The sequence below is a fragment of the Gorilla gorilla genome, chromosome 8 (assembly GCF_029281585.2).
Source record: "Gorilla gorilla gorilla isolate KB3781 chromosome 8, NHGRI_mGorGor1-v2.1_pri, whole genome shotgun sequence".
NCBI lineage: Eukaryota > Metazoa > Chordata > Mammalia > Primates > Hominidae > Gorilla > Gorilla gorilla.
In genome coordinates this window covers 116,656,751-116,676,120 of record NC_073232.2, presented here as the reverse complement: position 1 = coordinate 116,676,120, position 19,370 = coordinate 116,656,751, and the positions used below count along the sequence as shown (strand labels likewise).

The 19,370-nt window shown below is 39.7% G+C and overlaps 1 protein-coding gene across 3 annotated transcripts in view; it reads right to left on the bottom strand.

The window, feature by feature from the left end:
- Nucleotides 1-19,370, bottom strand: part of CFAP58 (cilia and flagella associated protein 58) — a 103,194-nt gene that overhangs the window by 57,012 nt on the left and 26,812 nt on the right. For all 3 annotated transcript variants that reach the window (XM_004050061.5, XM_063710477.1, XM_063710478.1), the window contains exons 9-11: nucleotides 17,798-17,989; nucleotides 5,633-5,794; nucleotides 4,558-4,704 (exon numbers count right to left, since the gene is read on the bottom strand). In XM_004050061.5, coding sequence (XP_004050109.2) covers nucleotides 4,558-4,704; nucleotides 5,633-5,794; nucleotides 17,798-17,989 — 501 coding nt within the window. The remainder of the gene's footprint in view (nucleotides 1-4,557; nucleotides 4,705-5,632; nucleotides 5,795-17,797; nucleotides 17,990-19,370) is intronic.

Sequence of the window (19,370 nt, the reverse complement as noted above, 5' to 3'; positions counted from 1 at the left end):
AACTATAAAGTACCTGGTGTGTTCACCAGACAGTGGAACAGCCAGTATGGCTGAATTAGAGAGTTAGGTAGGGAATAGCTGGAGGTAAGGCTCACAAACAGCTAAGCCAGACAGGGAAAGGCCTTGTGCGCCATGCACTATATAGGGCATGCAGTGGGGGAACCAAAGTTACATACGTTACAGGAAAGAAGAATATGCCTTTGAGAGGTTCCATGCCCAACTGGGATGGATGATGGATATCACAGACCAGGTCAGAACAAGAAGAAGCAAATGAGGAGGAAGAGCTCTGCTTTCCCCCATGCTGGAATCACAACGGAGATGACAAGATAATATTAAGGTTTCAACTTGTCAATGCCTTGCAAGTTGGCAAATGTCAGTAAAAGAGTAATAATTTTTTCCTTCAAGTCAATATTTGGACCCCCGCCTACCCAGAAATGACACCAAGATGATGGAAACCTCATACTTTTAAGTGCCTTTGAACCAACCCAACTTTAGTTACGGTCTGTCTCTGCCCCATGAAAACCAAAAGTCATTAATTCTACACCTCAGACTTATCCAAACAGTAAAAGATACTGTGTACCTTGTAACAGATGTGTAACGTCACAAACTGAATGCAACCGGGTACTATAAAACGAAGGGTTTCTTTTATGACATTTTGTTTGTTCATTCATGAAATATGTTTTGGTCTAGGGATAAGCAAAAGGAAATACTTATTGAGAAAAGATCTCATCTAGTATTTACCACTTGGGGGGATTGTCTGTTAGGAAAGAGAACAAAGAACCAGCCTTTCTGTTTCTATAATCATTTAAGGTGACAGCAAAGACAGCAATAAAATACCTGTTTGGCTCATGCTTTCTTTAATAAAACTTTTATTTTCCCAGATGTGCAACATTCACTTCCCTGTTCTTAAGTGCCAAGAGCTGATCAGAATCCATCAGCAGAACAAAATGAAACCCCTGTTATATTCAAATGCAATCAACAGTGTGTAAAAGTATCTGTCTGAAATGTAAAACCACTTGTGCATTTGGCATTGCTGGGTACTTTTTTCATAATATATCAAAATTCTGAGTGGTCTCCTTATGTCATAAATTTATGGGCTGTAAACAAGATGTGGCATTAGACATTGGCAGAAAATGTTAACATCAACAAAATATCTTGGGTCTAATGCATTTAGCAGTTATAAATCTGAGCCATCTCACCCAGGAAGGATGGCAACAACCACTATGCATTCAAAAGCTCATCAAGCAACGCCCTAGGTGGGACCTGAGGTTTCTGCACCTATCCAAGTGTTACCGGTGGTAAAAAGTTATAATGAGATGGTGGGACACAGCCTTTACTCACTGCTTCCACAATTATACAGTTTTGCAAAATGCATTATGGATTATCTGTAACCAGATTTGGCTATGGGCATAAATCATATCTCAAGAGTCATACTTGTAGAATTTCTCCCATTCATACATGATCTCAACACGAGTTTCATAGAAATCATCTGTTTAAATCTATCAAAACAAATAGTACCACCTGAAGTCTTCTAGCCTTGAGAATAATTAGGCTCTCTCTCTCTTTCTCTTTCTTTCTCTCTCTTTCTCTCTCTCTCTCTCTCTTTCTCTCTCTCTCTCTCTCTTTCTCTCTCTCTCTCTCATGGATAACAGCTCCCTATCCATGGCAGGCTACAGAGTCCACTGAGTAAAAGAATATGGTGCCCTTAAGCCAGGCTCTAATGTGGTGCTGAGCTCTAGACACAGAGAATTTGCTGCTGAATTATTCACCAAGAATCAAAGTGCTATCAGATACATGTAGGATGATTGGAAAGAGACAAGATAGAATCAGGGGCTTGTTAGGACTGGAAGGCAGACACTCCAAATGAGATGGTTCCTTCAGTGCTGATGAAACAAGCCTGGGACACAATGGGCAGATGAATGCAGACACAGCAACATCTGCAGAGAACTACTGACATCCTGTCACAACCATAATGTGCTGACAGTGTACAGAATCCTCAGGCATCAGTGGAGCCTGGTAGCAACAGAAAAAGTAAAAGAAACATGGAAGGACAAGATTCGTCTGCTGAAGGGGATGAATGGAGATGAGGATGACCTACTAAAGACAGTTGTTTGCCTATCGGCTTGGAAAAGTCGTAAATTGAATTGTCCTGTCCAGGGGTATCTCACAGGCTACCTAGCAGGCAAGGGCTTGCCCCTCCGAGAGGGATTATGTACCCGCGTAGCTTCGTACAACTCGCAATAATGAGATAAATGTCTCTTGGAGCAAAGTTACTAGAAAATCTGCCCTTTCCCTCAAGGTTTTGGTTGGCAGACTTCAGATGCATGAAATCCAGGGACCTGTGTGAAATGTGATTCATTCTTAGGCTAAAAAAGTCAAGAGGCTAAAACTCAACATTTGAGCTGTCATATTTTTCTAGAGAATGTCAAACGGGCTTAATGATAGGCCAAAATTATCCAGTCGGAGCACCATTGCAAGTCACCCTTGGATAGACTCAAATAATAAATCAGGCAGGCCTCTCTCTCTGCTCCTCATTCTTGCCTTAATTGGAAATGCAGGGAGAAAGGGCATCCCAGTTCAACTGTAAGTCCAAAGCTATCATCTTCCTATAATCGATGACCCAAAGCCATCCAGACCTGGGATTCTCCATTTGGAGCAGTCTCTGGAGCAGAAGCCTTTTAATCATCCTTCATGTTCACCAGCTGCCAAATCTGCTGGCCCAGGTCCAAATGATACAGGACTTTATTGCCCTGTATTTTATTGTATTATGATGCTTCTTTTGAGCTTTATGTAGACACCTGATGGCAGAGGCCATAAATGAAACAAATATTAGCTAAAGTCAAACTCTGAGGAATTAGGAATAATTGATATTTTGTATAGGACACTTGTTCTAAAGCAGGATTTTGTAGAACGACATTAGTTCCAACTTGGACCCCATTATGGAGTAATAATTAATCTTTTGAATAGAGCATTACTAGGGAAAGTAAGAGATGAGACCCAACACCATCCTTTAAAGGGAAAGAGATGATGCACCAAATGGATTACATTGAGCCTTGCTAACATGATCCATACCACTCATGGGTGAAGCAATGTTTAAAATAAGTTTCTTCCGATTCATTCAGCAATAAATAAACCCTATCCCACTACAAGCTCCACAGTGGAACAAACTGTTTTCTATAAAACTCTGGTTTCAAACAGGGAGTACAAGGGCAAAGATGCAGAACATTTTCCAGTTTTAGAAAATATATGTATATTTCTTTATATATAAAAAACAATGCAGAATCTTCTATTCTTTTTCTATCATAAGCTAGAGTGGGGGAGATGAATGTCTGAGACAGGTAAATATATCAGTTACAATATCTTTTTTGTACATGCACTTTTGTTACAGTTTAATCTTTCTCAAATAAAATGAGCTTTAAGTTAATTTAATTTAGTAATTTTATTTCCATGAAAACCTATCATTAACTTGACAAAACTCATTATTAAATTGAGAGTGCCTATTTCAATCTATGGTATCTTAGAATCTAGAAAATATGGCATTGAGCCTGCCCAACACTAGATATAAATTTTCAAGACAGTGACTATCTTTGAAAGCTAATATGTGCAGAAAGAAAGGTACCCAGTCTCTAATTTGTTGTAAACAGTTTCTGCAAGTGGCTGTTAAGCACCCATGAGTATTCTGCACATATATTTTCATAACAAAAGTGGCATTATTTTCTTAGAAGTTCCTTTTTTAATCCTTGGTCAATTGGATTGGAAGGGAAATCTATTGGACTGGATAGGAAAAAGAAAAATACATTAGGTTTAGTGGTGTGTATAGTGAAACATATTTGGTTAGAGGATTTAAAATGGCATAATTATTTGCTTTGTATTCTTGGAAAGGGTCCTTATGTTAGTAGACATAGAATATCCTAAATTAGTAGATTTTAAAGGGTATGTCTTAGTAAGATATATGAAGACAGAGATGATCCCTGGAAGAGCAGCTGCAAAGTTCTTAGACCTGCAGAGGTAAAGTGAACTACAAACCTGGTCAAGGGTAAACCAAGTGAGAACAGAGCTCTAACACCCAGTTGATAAGACTGCAGATAGAAACGTCACATGCACACAAAGTAAAAAACAGAGGTACAAAGCATCACCTTATAGAAGGCCCAGGGAGGAGTTTGGGAGGGTTGGGTGTGAGCACAATGGTTGTACTTGGTTGTGAATGCAGAGGGATTGTAGCGAGCTTGTAAGTTCAAGGATTTCTTGGCACTGCCAACCTGCTAGGTTCTCTCCCACTGATGTATGACAGCCCGCATAAATGAAAGGGGTGTGTTTGCATCTCCACTGCTCCCTTCCCCCATTCTACCTAGCAGCACTACCTGTAAGGAGCCCTGACCTACAGATGGTAAAGCTCATCTTCCTGGTGCCTTGTGTGCTTGGTTTGGGTAACTAGCAACTGTGACCACAGGCAGGCGTGGTTGTTCTCCCTGCCCCTGGCTGCCTTCAGTGAGACTGGAGGCCACCTGAGCGGACTGATGAACTGTTGGTCCTTTGCTTTTACTATGAGGTCAGTACCTTCAATGTTTCCTTTTCCTTTTCTATTCGCTGCTGTTCCAGGTGCAGCTTCACAAGTGCGGACTCTTTGGCAGAGATGTCTTCTTTCAGCTGATCTACCTGATGGATCATAATCTTTAACTTTCTCTTCATATCTGTTATTTCATCCTAACAAAATGAAAGGAGAAATGTTTGAAAGTGAATTAGACATCATCGTCCCTATGGAAGTTCAATATATATTTAAGAGCTTTTAAGGGACGCTCTCTGAAAACAATGGTCTCTTGATCAATTACAACTAGACTATTCCTTTGTCTCTAGTGCCCATCGACCTCAAAGTACTTTATTGTATTAACTCTCAAAATATTCTCATGAGATACACACAAAATATGCATAATGAACATCACACGCACACACCTTATTCCTCCTTTTACAAAAGGAATTGGAAGCACAACAAACATATAACTAAAAGATTTTGAAGTGAAGCTCTGGAATTCAAGAGTATGCTGCTGCCCTCTGAGTCATGGTAGCTATTAGCAGTTTTAAAAATTAGAAAGAGAGCTGGGGACAGTGGCTCATGCCTGTAATCCCAGCACTTTGGGAGGCCAAGGCAGGTGGATCGCTTGAGGTCAGGAGTTTGAGACCAGCCTGGCCAACATGGTGAAAACCCTGTCTCTACTAAGAATACAAAAATTAGCCAGGCATGGTGGCATGCGCCTGTAATCCCAGCTACTCAGGAGACTGAGGCAGGAGAATCACTTGAACCCAGGAGGCAGAGGTTGCAGTGAGCCGAGATCACGTCACTGCACTCCAGCTGGGTGACAGAGTGAGACTCCATCTCAAAAAAAAAAAAAGTAGAAAGACGAGAATAGTAATTCACATAATAATTAAAAGTAGGACCATGATCTCCACATCCTATTAAGATGTGTCATTTCCATTTCAAATAACCTGATAGTTTTGCGTAAATTGATCTTTTCAGATGAATTCCATGAGTTTTTTTTTTTAATCTATTCTAAATTCTGCCATTAGGATAACAGAAACAGTTTTAAATGCAGGGTAAAAATAAATCAAAATGTAAGGATATAAATATATTATTTACCTGAGCCTCAACCAGATTTTTGCTATACAGATTTCTGTCTGATCTCACAGCTTCATATAGGTTCTGTTGCTGTTTTAATTTAATCTCTGATTCAGCTATTTTTTTCCTGTAGTCAAAAATCTGCGTTTCACGAACTTTTATGTCTTCCATGTTCATAAGGACCTGGAGGAGAAAGACATATATGAACATGGTTAAATAGCCCATCTGTGCTTATTGGTTCAGGACAAATGGAGTTTTTTATCTAAGGGTGGCTGGTAGAGACGCCAGTAATCAGAAAATCTGACAGTGGCTATAATCACTACAGTACAACACAGAAATTCAGCCCAACTGATTGGGGGCAAATACACATTTTATCTATACTAGAGTTCTGCTCAAGTATAAAGCTTAACACAGTTATTTTGTGATCACAAGAAAGAAAAAAAAGAGAAGAAATTCTTTCAATTCTGAAAACCTCTCCTGACCACCCTACCCCCAAAAAAGGGAAAAAAAATAGTCACAGGCTTAAACAGATCTTAACACAAAGCACTAAGAAAGATAAGAGATAACCTAGCTGTTTGGTCACACTGGCTGCTTATAAAGTTAACCACGAGAAAGAAAAATGGTCTTTGAACTTTGATAGCAATCATAACGCTATCTTGCCAATGTGAAACTCACTCCATCAGGGGAACTGAAAAGCACTCCATAAAAATGCATTCTATTGTGCACAAAATACTTCCAGGAAAGGTGGGATGCAAGAACTACTGCCTCATTTTTGCAAGTATGAAAAACCAACACCTGAAATTCCACCATGAGTCAATACCTCTCAACAAGCCATGCACACAGTAGCAATGACGTCATCATGACTCTGGGGCAGTGTCCACACAAGTTGCTTTTATAAAGGTAAACTTCTTTAAAAAGTCCTTAAGAAGAAAAATTTTCACGAAGAAATCTGATTAAATCAAGGAAACTACAGTGTAAATAACAGCTAGAGCACATAAGGAGAAAATTCTTAAGAAAGTTTCGCTGTGTTTCTTGGTGTTCCCTTAATTAATGGTTGCAATGGGAGGACACAGAGCAATGTGACAGAGCATGGAGGTAAAGGGGACACATATGAAGAAACAGGGCCATGTCTCTGGGCCCACATCTCTGAGGAAGTGACAGTTAACCTAGAACAAAAAGTGGAAAAGGACCTCTTAGACTTCTGCCATCCTGATATTCACCATAACTCAGGTGTGGGCTACTTGTGAGCAACATGTTCCCAAATTATTGCACTTACAAGAATCCGTTTTTTCCACTTGCAGAATTACCATCCCAGAAAATACATAAATGAGAAGTCTGGTTCTATTCTTTCCCTATCAGAGTTAATGATGGCTATGATTTTAAATATTTATCCTTTATATATTTAAATAAGCACCTTTCAAAATTTTTTTACAGGTGCTTAAGGAGGGATGGGATTGAATTTTAGTAAATGTCTTTCAATGTATATAATTTTGTACTATTCTTTCTTATTGGGTCAATTGATTTGATAAACCTAGTAACAGATTTTTCCTTTTAAAAATATTTTAATTTCTTTATATATAGTTCCATGTGCCACAATTTAAAATAAATTCATAAATGTGAAATATACATTTATTTTCCTTATTTACTTGAACTTTCTCCCTTCAACATCAGCCCCTCTTCTACACGAAACAAAACTAGGTTAACAATCTACTATGTATTCTTCCATATTTTTCATTGGATTCTGCATATTCTATTCAGGTCTACAACCTAATAATAATAGCTAATATTCATCAGTTACCTTCTATGTACCTGACATTTTATATGTATTAGCTCCTTTAATCTCTCAAAAATCCTCTAAGATATGTACTATTATTGCCCCCAATTTTACAAAGAAGGAAACAGATCAAAATAAGTAATATTTACAAAGTTATTCAATGAGTAAATAGACAACTACACAGATTTGTTTGTTTTCTGTTTGGCTTTTTGGGGTTTGTTTTTACTTTTTAGCCAAATGGGATCTTATAATTACTCTTAATGCACTTTCCTTTTTATCATCAAATAATACCGTGTAGAAATCATCACTCTAATTCATTCTCTTTAAAGGTTGCATAATATCCTATAGAGTGCGTGTGCCATCATAATTTAATTCTTCTCCACTGATGGGCATTAACTTTGTTTCCATTTTTTTGCCACTCTGAACCATGCTACAGGAAACATTTTTCTATGTGTATTCTCATGCACTTGTGCTTTTACTTCTGTGGGATGGATTCCCAGGAGTAGAATAGCTGGCTCAAAAGACATATATATTTTCAACTTTAATAGATATTGCTAGATTGCTTTCCAAAATGGCTGTAACACTTTACATTTCCACACCACCAGCAATAGCTTTCTTAATAGAAAACTATCCTTTCAGCTTCAGGATAAACCCTCCTTGTTCATACTGGATGATTCTTTTAATGTACTGTTGAATTTGGTTTGCTGGAATTTCATTTAGGATTCTGCATGCATTTTCCCAAGTGAGCTAGGCCTATATCTTTCTTTTTAGTTCTTTTTTAATCTCAAGGTTTCTGTTGGTTTCATAAAGTGAACAGAGTACATTATTGTTCACTTATTCATTCACTCCCCCATTTATTCATTCACTCCATGAACAGGTACTGAGGACCTATCTATGGCAGGCCCTGTAAAAGCACTCATGATAGAAAGAAGAATAAGACACATTCTCTACCCTCAAGTTCACTTGTAGGGTGTGACTTCACCATAGAATGGATAATCCAGGAATGGATATAACCAGTAAACTGAGATATGCACCAAGTGTTATGGGAGAATCTAAGACTGAAAGGTTAATGCTTAATAGATTGAAAATACTTTGAACAGCATCATCAGCATTCAGAATATCAAGCAGCACGTTAGAGAAAGGAAAAAAATTGTTTCTTCAGTCACTTTCAGAGATGTTAGAACAGGAATAATTCTTTGCACAGGCAGAATAATGCCACAGAGAAAGGAGGTAGCCAGGGGCATTTCTTTTTTGAGCATACAACCAGCATGGTCTGTCTTTCTGCAGACAACATGCACAAAAGTCATAAACTTGCTTCTGGATTCTTGAAGCTGGAGTAATAAGAACCCGTCAGGACACCAAGAAGATAAAAGGAATTAACAATATTGAAACGAGCGGAAAAGACAATTTACAAGCGATGTATTTCTAAGTGTTGGGACTCAGTTTATTTTTATGGAAATCATTCAGGCCAAAGTCATGCAGAAGTTCAAATCCTGAAAATTCATAAAGTATATGGGTGTTAAGTAATAGCCAAACCTCTTGTCAGCAAGCTGTCCCCGTTAGAAGTGGTATGTCAGAGACACAGGCTGCCAGCTGTGGGGCTGGAGCTTAATTAATATACACTTTGAGATACCTCAAACCAACTCATGAGATAAATCACATCCAAATATAGAAAGTTTTATTACAGCCAGAGAATTCGTGCTCCTGGCACTCCTAGGCTTCAGGGGAGTCCAGAAAATGCTTACAGTGCACGACAGAAGTACAGCCTCAGTTTATAACCTACTCCTACCTTTTCTGTTGCTGTTAAAACAACCTGCCAATAGAAATAAGAGTGAGATTGAAATCAATAACGCATACAGGAAAACTGCAGCATAGCCAAAACATCACATAGACTAAGGTGGGATTAGAAAGTAGGTCATTGCATTTGGAACCCCTTAATGTACATTTGATGAAATATCAGTACAATAAACTTCTCAAATAAGTTTTTCTGACTTGATGTCAATGGTTTGAATGCTGACAATGCTTTTACCTTCATAATGAAACTGAAAAACTCACTCTGCAATAATAGAAAACAACTACGCGCCCTGGCTTGTGAAATGCTGAGTCTTCCCTATTTTTCTTGCCTTGTTATTTTACCCTCTATCTTGAATTTAGAGAGGCATATCTATGGCTTTGATTCAATTGCATAACATATTATATTATGAATGCGGGATATAATAATATCTATCTCACAGGGCTATTATGAGGATTTAAGTGAGAGAATATACGTCTATGCCAGCATATAAGTACTTAGCATATAGTAATTTAATCATTTAATAAATGTTAACAAATTATTATGATAGTTTACACTATGTCACGTTACATAATACTAGTACTTTAAAAAGTTAATTTGATTTTCCTCCGAATCAAATCCTGTTCTGCAGGAAAAGTAATGATATGAAGCATGCTTCCTTTATTATGATAGAAAAAGCTTATAATTTGTGTTCCCTTGATTCCTCTCTCCAGGATTCTACCCAATTACAGAGGCTCTGTATAAAATTCAAATTAACATCAATGAAACAGGAGCTTTATTTCATTATGAAGATATCTATCTAGTGGACAATATTTCTTTAATCAATTTTTGGTTTCTTTGCTTGCATTAAGTCCTTGAAAGCACATTATTATTCATTTCCTGGAATCTCTGTCCTGAAGAGCTTTGCTTGACAGTGTTATAGGCAAATGAGCAAAGAGCTAGGAAATTTGTTGTTAGGGATTTGTTGCAAAAGAATGTTTTCTGGCATATAAAATGTCTGGGAGGTGACTGCCAGAAGTTTAATATTTGAAATGAAAAAAGAGGGAGATCCTAAAATGAAGCAAGTGCATCATGTGAAAAATGTTCAGCAGATTTAATAATTTACTAGGAGTGGTTTTATCTAGAACATGTAAAAGTTCAGAAAGCAGAAAATATGGTAGACCACCACAACTTACCATGCCATTTCTCATGCCTCTCAATTTATCTGAATAGTGAAATTTAGAGTGCAGCAAAGGAAAATCATGAGGATAAAAACTGCTGTAATCCTGGGGTAGATTATCTTACGGTTTAACAAATGTTCACTCTCTCCCCTTGTCCCACAACCTAAAGAGAGAAGTGCATTTCCCTTGCTGTTGATGTTAGCCTTGGCCATGTGACTCGCTATAGCCAATGGGAGGTCAGAATATTAGACAAGTAGAGAGGCATGACATGTGCCTGTATGCGTGGCTTTGTCTCTTGTTCTCCTTCCTTCCCCCATGAGAAGAACATGCACGTGGAGGATAAGAAACATGTGGTCCAGAACTGAGCCCAATCCACATCCCAGAGCCAAGTCCAGGCAAGCCCAGGTTAGGTCAGCTGAAACTCTGTCAACTGCACGTGTGTGAATAAGAAATAAGTGCTTGTTTTTGTATCCCACGGAGATGTTGTGGCTATTTATCATGCACTATTATTATTGCAAGTGTTGACGGAGACAAACACATAGGAAAAGCTTTGGGATTCTGAGCCATCCAGTTCAGGCACAAAAGGGGATCTTCTTTCTCACTGGCAAATGCCAAGCTAAATGAATACAATATAATGTAGAAGTTTAGCATCTTCAAGTTCACTTTTCTTTCTCTAAGCAAGAAAGAACACGAAGGCAAATGTTGATGCTGTTTTGCAGCTCAGAAGGAAGAAGGGACCAGGTCTGGAAGTCACTCACAGCTAAAAATGCCAATGATAATTCAGATAAAATCATCCATCATGGTAACATGTTTCACATGAATTTAAAGGAAGGGCAGACCCATAGTCATAAGTAAATATATTATTAGAAAATAACTTGATACAGATACTTAAAAGTGAGCCTCTGACTAGTTAACTCAGATATCCAATTATGCTTTCCATTCATTCTTAGTTCAAAAAATATTTGAGTATTTACTTAGTAAATAAGCAATATGAAGAACTCAAAATTGAATAAGACTCGCCCCCAAGAAGCCAGTGTGTAGAATGAGGCAGACACACGCAAGTAACAGTTACGTGCACACGGGCCTCCGCAACTGCCAGAGGGGAGCCAAGTACAGAGGAATTAGAGATCGCTTTTAATAAGCTTCTTGGGAAAGGTGGAATTTTATTTGGTCCCTGAAAGAAAGGCAAGGTTATTAATAGTGTTTATTTGTTTTTTAAATCAGGATACTAAAGTAATACATAACCATTTTACTTTTTCTTATTTTTATTTATTTATTTATTTATTTATTTGAGATGGTGTTTCACTTTTGTCACCCAGGCTGGAGTGCAATGGCGTGATCTCAGCTCACTGCAACCTCACCTCCCAGGTTCAAGCGATTTGCCTGCCTCAGCCTCCCAAGTAGCTGGGATTACAGGTGCCCACCACCACTCCCAGCTAATTTTTGTATTTTTAGTAGAAATGGGGTTTCACCATGTTGGCCAGGCTGGACTTGAACTCCTGACCTCAGGTGATCCACCCACCTTGGCCTCCGAAAGTGCTGGGATTACAGGCATGAGCCACCATGCCCAGCCCATCCATTTTAGAATAGCTAAAAAAAAAAAAAAAAAAACCAAAAAAGGAACAAATTTAAACAATTTGTATCCTTATTACCCAAAGATAACCACTATTAATATGTTAATATGGTTCCTTCCACTCATTTTCCTATTAAAACAAAAAAGGGTAACTAGGCATCTATCTGCTTTTTCTTCTTGCCTAAATTCTCACAGAGAATTTTTCTTCATTATTGTAGATGAAACATACACACAAAAGGACTTTCCTCTAGGCCAAGTCTACAGAGAGTCTCCTGTCACTGATTTTGCCTGGAACATGGTCAGCCTGTACAGGTATTTCTTCATCTCCAGAAAATATTTTCCCACTACATCCTTGACTAGGGGCTCATTTCCATAATCAGAAACCAACTCTTTGTAGGCTGGTTTCTATTCTCTGCCCTCTTCTCTCTTATCTTCTCTATGATCATTTTTGTAGAGACCAGGTCTCCTATGTTGCCCAGGCTGGTCTTGAACTCCTGGCCTCAAGGGATCCTCCTGCCTCAGCCTCCCAAAGTGCTAAGATTACAGGTATGAGCCACCACACCTGGCCTGATTCCATTTTCCACAACAATCAATTCTGTTCTTTACTAACTTTGGTGTGGATTTTAAATCTGCCTTTTTTTTCTTTTTAGTTTTTATACAATTGATTCTTATTTTGTCCAACTCTTCCTTTTTATTTCATCTTTGCTTTTTCCTAGCAGTAACGCCATGTTGGATTTATAACTCAGGTGATAGTCCTGTATTCTACTGGGGTCACCTTGTCCTTTACAACAACAACAAGTCTAGACTTTCCATTCTATGTGCTGGGAAGCCCCCAAACCCTCTAATATCTCCAAGAATTCTTGGAGGAATTGCATTTCTTCTACTTGCTGTGGCTCTGGTTTGCTGTTGCCATAGCATTCTAGATTCTCGGGTGCATCTTGTCTCTTGCACATACTGTCCTTTTTCTTGGATGTGTCACCTCACATCCTTACCACCCCATGCCTGTGCCCCCGAAGTGCAATCACAACGCAGGGCTGACGTAGCAGATTTGCCACCGGAGGTCTGAGGAACTTAAAATCAAATATTGGACATCACTGTTTTCTGCAATTCCTCCATCATTCCTGTCTCAGGGAACTCCTCACTTCCAGCAGCACCCAGCCTACTGCCTTGATGCTGACATTGTGTGCCCTCCTCCCCCATTCTTCCCCATCTACTCCCTATTTCCTGCTCACCACCCACTCCTCCTTTCCCACTTCCTGTTACTTTTCTCACATGACTGTTTCACTCTGGTTCATGGAGCCTCACCTTTCAAACCAAGGCAAATATCAAGGTATTTTGCTAAACAAAGACTGTTCCTCCCACAAGGGGAAACTTGGCACCGGGTTTTACGTACTTACACTGTTTGAAGGAAGCCAAACCTTTTCTCTGTGTTTTCTTCTATTAGGTTAAGAACCTTATGAAATCGCTGATAGTCAATTGTTTCTTATTTACCACAAAAAGGCAATTTCAAAGGGTTCAACCTAAAGTTCTTGCCATAGAAGCATTTTCAGAGCCAGACCTTTACCGTGGGGCTTCTAGAAGCCATTCTCTTTCTTTGGTTCTCAGGCATGTTTTCCCATAGGCTCCATTAGGCTGCTTTTTTCTTTATTCGTTCTTGAGCAAGACAGGATTTACCACAACCTAAGAACAATGCTACTAAGGTGAAGGCGTTTACCTTTGCCCAACTCTTAGTACCCTAGGGTGGTGGCAGATCCACTTTCAAATCTACAGCTGGAAACACAGTGACATGCCAAGTCCCAGTCCACCTCCCAATTTCTAATATTCTTTAGTGATATTGGAGGAGCCAAATTAGGTATGTCTCCAGTCCTTCTTGTATGCACACAGACAAAACTGGAGACAAACTCTACAAATAATTTTGCATTGTCTTTCTCAGATTCATATTAGAAACATGTTCCCATCTTTAAAAATAATTTGCAAACACATGATTTTAACAGCTACATAATACTATGTCAAATAAATGTAACATGATTTATTTAACCTTTGGGGAGGCTGATTCCTAGTTCTCATTATTATAAATTATGTTTTGAAAAAATATTCTTTCATATAAATCTCTCCATTTCTTATTTTTCATTAGATTCAGTTTTTTCTTAAAAAGGAAAATTCTGGGTCAAAAAGATAAACTTGGAACAATGTATACTCACTTTAGAAGTAGAAGAAAATGTCAGTTTCATGGCATCTTCCCCAGCCTTTGATATTATTTCTCAATACTCTACAAATAGAATGCACCTAAGGGAGCTTTTCGTTTGTGAGAATGAGTGTGTGTGTGTGTGTGTGTGTGTGTGTGTGTGTGTGTGTGTGTTGGACAGTAAAGAAAGAAAGAAATATGAGAAGAGGACAAAGAGACATACATATCCTTAAGAAGTCCAGAGATGCACCAGTTGCGTAGCAACTGATATATGCTGTCAGGGGTTAAGCAAGACACAGAAAAATTGTAGGTGATAAGTAATATTTTAAGAACTTGTGTTTAAATTATTTAGGTAAGACATTATGTGTGGTTAAATATCAGAACTTGTGAAAAACAGTTAACAAAAAAACTTGGTATCCGAATCTCTCTTTTACAAGGAAGCCAAGAAATATACACAATTGTATATTAAAATCAGTGGCAGCATTCTTTTTACCACTTATCATCTATCCATTTGTTTAACAAATACTTTTTTGGTGTCTCTCATGTGCCAGGATGCTAGAAATAAAGAAATGAATGAAATACAGTCCTTGCCCCCAAAAGCTCACTATAAAGTGGATAAAACAAATATGCAAATAAATAATTACACTATAGATTGATAATCATCATTCCAGAGACATTAACAAATCCATAAAAGTACGAAGTGACAAGCTCTGCCCATAAGGAATCAGAGGGAGCTTGACCTGAGCATTTGAGTTAGGTCTCGAAGGGTGAATAGGAAAGTGCCTTGCAGAGAAAGGACAGAACTTTCCACAGAGAACAAAGAGCTTGGACTCTATCCCATTAATGCAGAGTATCCCAACTGCTGTGCCTTGCATGGGTTTCAGATGTGTGCTAAAATACTGATTTTACTATACCCACAGGATGGCCAGGTGGGACCTGGGCAGCTGGCATCCCTGGATTGGTTCCTCCAGCCCCAAACAGCTTCATCTCCTTATTCCCATGTGCCACTGACATGTGCATTAGTCCATTTTCATACTGCTACAAAAAACTTCCCTGTGACTGGGTAATTCATAAAGAAAAGAGGTTTAATTGACTCCCAGTTCCGCTGGCTGGGGAAGCCTCAGGAAACTTACAATCATGGTGGATGGGGAAGCAGGCATCTTCTTCACAAGTCACCAGGAAAGAAAAGAATGAAGGAGGAACTTCTAAACACTTACAAAACCAACAGTTCACATGAGAACTCACTCACCATCATGAGAACAGCTTGGGGAAAACTCCTCCATGATCCAATCACCTCCCTCCCTCGACACATGGGGATTACAATTCAAGATGAGATGTGGGTGGAGACACAGAGCTAAACCGTATCAACATGTAATTTTTTATACATGCTGTGATATGAAAAGTGTTAGGAAGCCCTGCCCCAGGGAGAGGTGACAGAGGTTTATATCCAGAGTAATAATAAAACCACACTGGAATTTTTAAGAGTTAGCTCTGATGGTGGTGTGATGGCACCTCGGAATGGAGAGAAATTGCTTATCAGGAAGAAGAAACTGGAGGCTGCAACAGATGACATTTTATGTTCAAATATATTTGCTGCCTCGCCCTACAGGGCCCCTCCCTAAGGAGGACCACACTCCTGCCCAGGATGTCCGGCACAGCCCTGTGACTTGGTTGGCTGGTGGAATATGAGTGGGTAGGATCTGTGCCCTTCCCTTGTCAGCAGAGGCTCGGAAGCTCCCTGAGGGTCCACTGTTTCACCATTTCCCTTTGTCCAGAGGCCAGGGCATCCTGACAGAGTCAGCCTGGAAAGAAGAGGACAAAAAGGAGGGATGCAGCTGACCTGCAAAGGCCAGTTATATGAGCAAAACATAGATCTTTATTGCTGCGAACCACTAAGGTTTGAAGGTTATTTGTGCAGTGTAAACTGATGAATACAGAAGCTAACGTGTGAGTCCAAGCTCGATAATACCAGGGCCTAAACTGACAACGAGTCCTCAGAGTCAGTAAATCAATCACTGGAGCTTCTAAGATGGTTAAGTCAGAAGAGAAATATGCTCTGCTCCAATGGCTCCCAATTAGGGGTGTGAGAATCCATTGGGGATCACTGTCCTGCAGAGCTAGACAAAGCCAAGGCACTGTGCTCCTCCAGTAGCCCTTCCCAAAGCATCTGCAAGGCATTGATTTAGTCTAAGTGGGAAGAAGCTGACTTCCTATCAGTAAAGTTTGTTTCCCACTTTCTTTATTTCTGTAATACAAATATTGGCTGTCCCTTGTCACCTTCTTTGACATTTCACTCCAAAAAAAAAAAATTTAAGCATGCAAGAGCATTGGTAGGCACTGCAGAATGTAACCTGAATTTCATTGAGGAGATGGAAGAGAGGGCTTACCTTGCATAACAGATCACATCTTGCTAGGGGGAGAAAAGGTGATTAAATGAGCCTTTTCTCCCAAACTTTGTTATCAGCCTCGTAACTAGAACTTTTCTCCATTTCCCAGCCTCCCACCCCATTCCTAGACCACTGCTCTATGCCATCTATGAATGCATTAAAGAGAGTACTATTTTAACCACTCATGCTTAATGCAGGCAATGCACTAAGACAGCTGGCTAAAATGAAATCCAAATCTCCAAAGCCATTCTTGGACACATATATCCTCGAGCCTTCTCTCTCCTAAGCAGTTTATAAGAAGCAGAGATCTAGAACTCAGCTCCCCAATGTTTGGATTTCCTCCAGTGGTGTTTGTTTGTTTGTTTGTTTGTTTGTTTGTTTGTTTTGAGACAGGGTCTCACTCTGTTGCCCAGGCTGGAGTGCAGTGCTGCAACCACAGCTCACTGTAGCCTTCACCTCCCGGGCTCAAGCGTTCCTCCCACCTCAGCCCTCCAAGTAGTTGGGACCATAGGAGCACACCACCATGCCCAACTAATTTTTGTATTTTTTGTAGAGACAGGGTTTCACCATGCTGTCCAGGCTAGTCTCAAACTTCTGGCCTCAAGCTATCCACACCCCCTTGGACTCCCAGAGTGCTGGGATTACAGATGTGAGCCATCGTGCCCAGCTCACAATAGTTTTTTTCCTTTTTATTTTATTTTGGTAGAGACAGGGTCTCGACATGTTGCCTGGCCTGCTTGTAAGCTCCCAGGCTCAAGCAATCATCCTGCCTCAGCTTCCCTAGTGCTGAGATTGCAGGAGTTCATAATCGTTTTAGAATAAAAAATGCTCTTTGAATATTGACACACCTAGCAGATGCAGTAGTCACTCACATCTTAACTTGTGGTCATTTAATTAGATGCTTTTCTCCTAACATCAAGTTGGAGTCCTTTCCCTGAGGAGACAAAAGTTTCAGTGACAGATGCTGGGTGGGTGCGGAGACTGGAGAGTTGAGAGATGATGCTGGCAGCCCTGGTGCCAGCCCAGGGATGCCGCACAGCAGGGCAACAGAGAAGAGGGAGAACCCAGAAGTTGGAAGAGGGCCCTGGAAAGTAGAAATGAGAGAGCACCAAGCATAAACATTGTCCTTTTCACAATGTGGCCCAGAATCAGCTCGGAAACAGCTTATATTTTGTCCACATCGTTCCTCCCAAATCTTCACACAAATTACAAACAGAAATCTGAAGAAATTCTCTTTGCAACAGTTTGTGACCATCAGAAATGCGGAGGAAGGAATGTGCCTCTGCTCCACCCACAACATCACTGAGCGGCTTACCTTTTGCGTAAGGTCACTGGCTTGGTTGATGTACCGGTCACGCTCCTTTTCCAGATGAAAGATGATCTTTCTCTGCTTCTGAGCCTCATCCTTGTAGTTCTGGATTTCTCCCTCCAGGTTCCTCTTGGCTTGTTCATGGAGCTTTACCAAGTCTGTCTGCTTCTGGGTCGCATTGACCGCCTTAAGCATGTTCTAAAAATAAGGGCACAAAGCAGTCACATTACTCATAATGTTCGAGGATTTGGGGTTAAGTTTACCCTCTGCCTCATCTCTAACATAATTAGATAGCTTGTCTTTTGGATGAATAAAAATGATCATATTCTCTACAGCTTATTAAGAGTTTGTTATGCTAATTTTGCACAAGGCACTTTAAACACACATATAAATACACTAAGCAACCACAACGCCCCTAAGAAATGGGCACCATATTGCCCCATTTTAGAGGTAGGAAACTGAGACTGAAGAGTTAAGCTGTTTGCCCACAAGTTCATACAGTGGGGAAGTGGCAGAGCAAAGATGTGAATCCATGGCTGCCTAACCCCAGAGTCCATGCCTTTAACCTCCAGTCTAGTTCTAGCCTTTATCTTGTGAGGTTAGAACTGAACCTAATCACATAACTTGGGCTTTGATTACAAAGGAAGATAAAAAGCAGCTTAATAAAAATGCAGATACCTAGAATTAACATATGACCTAATAATTTCACTCCTGGATATATACTCAAAACGAAAGCAAAAACTTGTACATGAGTATTCATAGTAAAATAATTCACAAAAGCCAAAAGATAGACACAACCCAAATGTTCATCAACTGATAAACAGATAAGCAAAATATGGTATATCCACACAGTGGAATAGCATTCAGCCGTAAAAAGAAATGAAGTACTGACGCATGCTGCAATGGATGAACTTTGAAAACACTGTTCTGAATGAAACATGCCAGACACTAAAGTTCACATAGTGTATGATCCCATTTATATAAATATCCAGGACAGTCAGATCCATAAAAACTGAAAGAAGATTCGTAGTTGCCAGGGGTGGGAGGAGCGGGGGATAGAGAGTGGCTGCTGAATAGGTACAGGGTTTCTTCTGGGGGGACGAGATTGTCAAACTAGATTGTGGTGACGGTTGCCCAACATTGTGAATGTACTAAATGTCACTAATAGTAAATTTTGTGTTGTGTGTATTTAACCACAACAGAAACAATTAACTCAGTTTTTTAAAAATGCAGATGCTCATGTTCCAACTCCAAAGTTTCTGATTCAGTGGGTCTGGGATAGGACCCAAGCACCTACTTTTTTTTTTTTTTTAAGCTGCACTGGAGATTTCTGATGCTGAAAAGGAAACATCTTGGGTTGGCTGCCCAAGTTCCCCTGAAACACAGAGTAAGTAGCAGTGCAATCTGGCAGCCATGCTCATGCAAAAGTGTTCACCTCTTTAACCGCAACTGAAGGGATCAAATGACCCTTCCCCAGGAGTTTTGAAATAGGGCCTTTAGATTTTTGCAACTCAGTAGAAGATATAACCTTGGGAGCTATTGGTGACAGCCATTTTTTGTCATATGGACTGGAAAACAG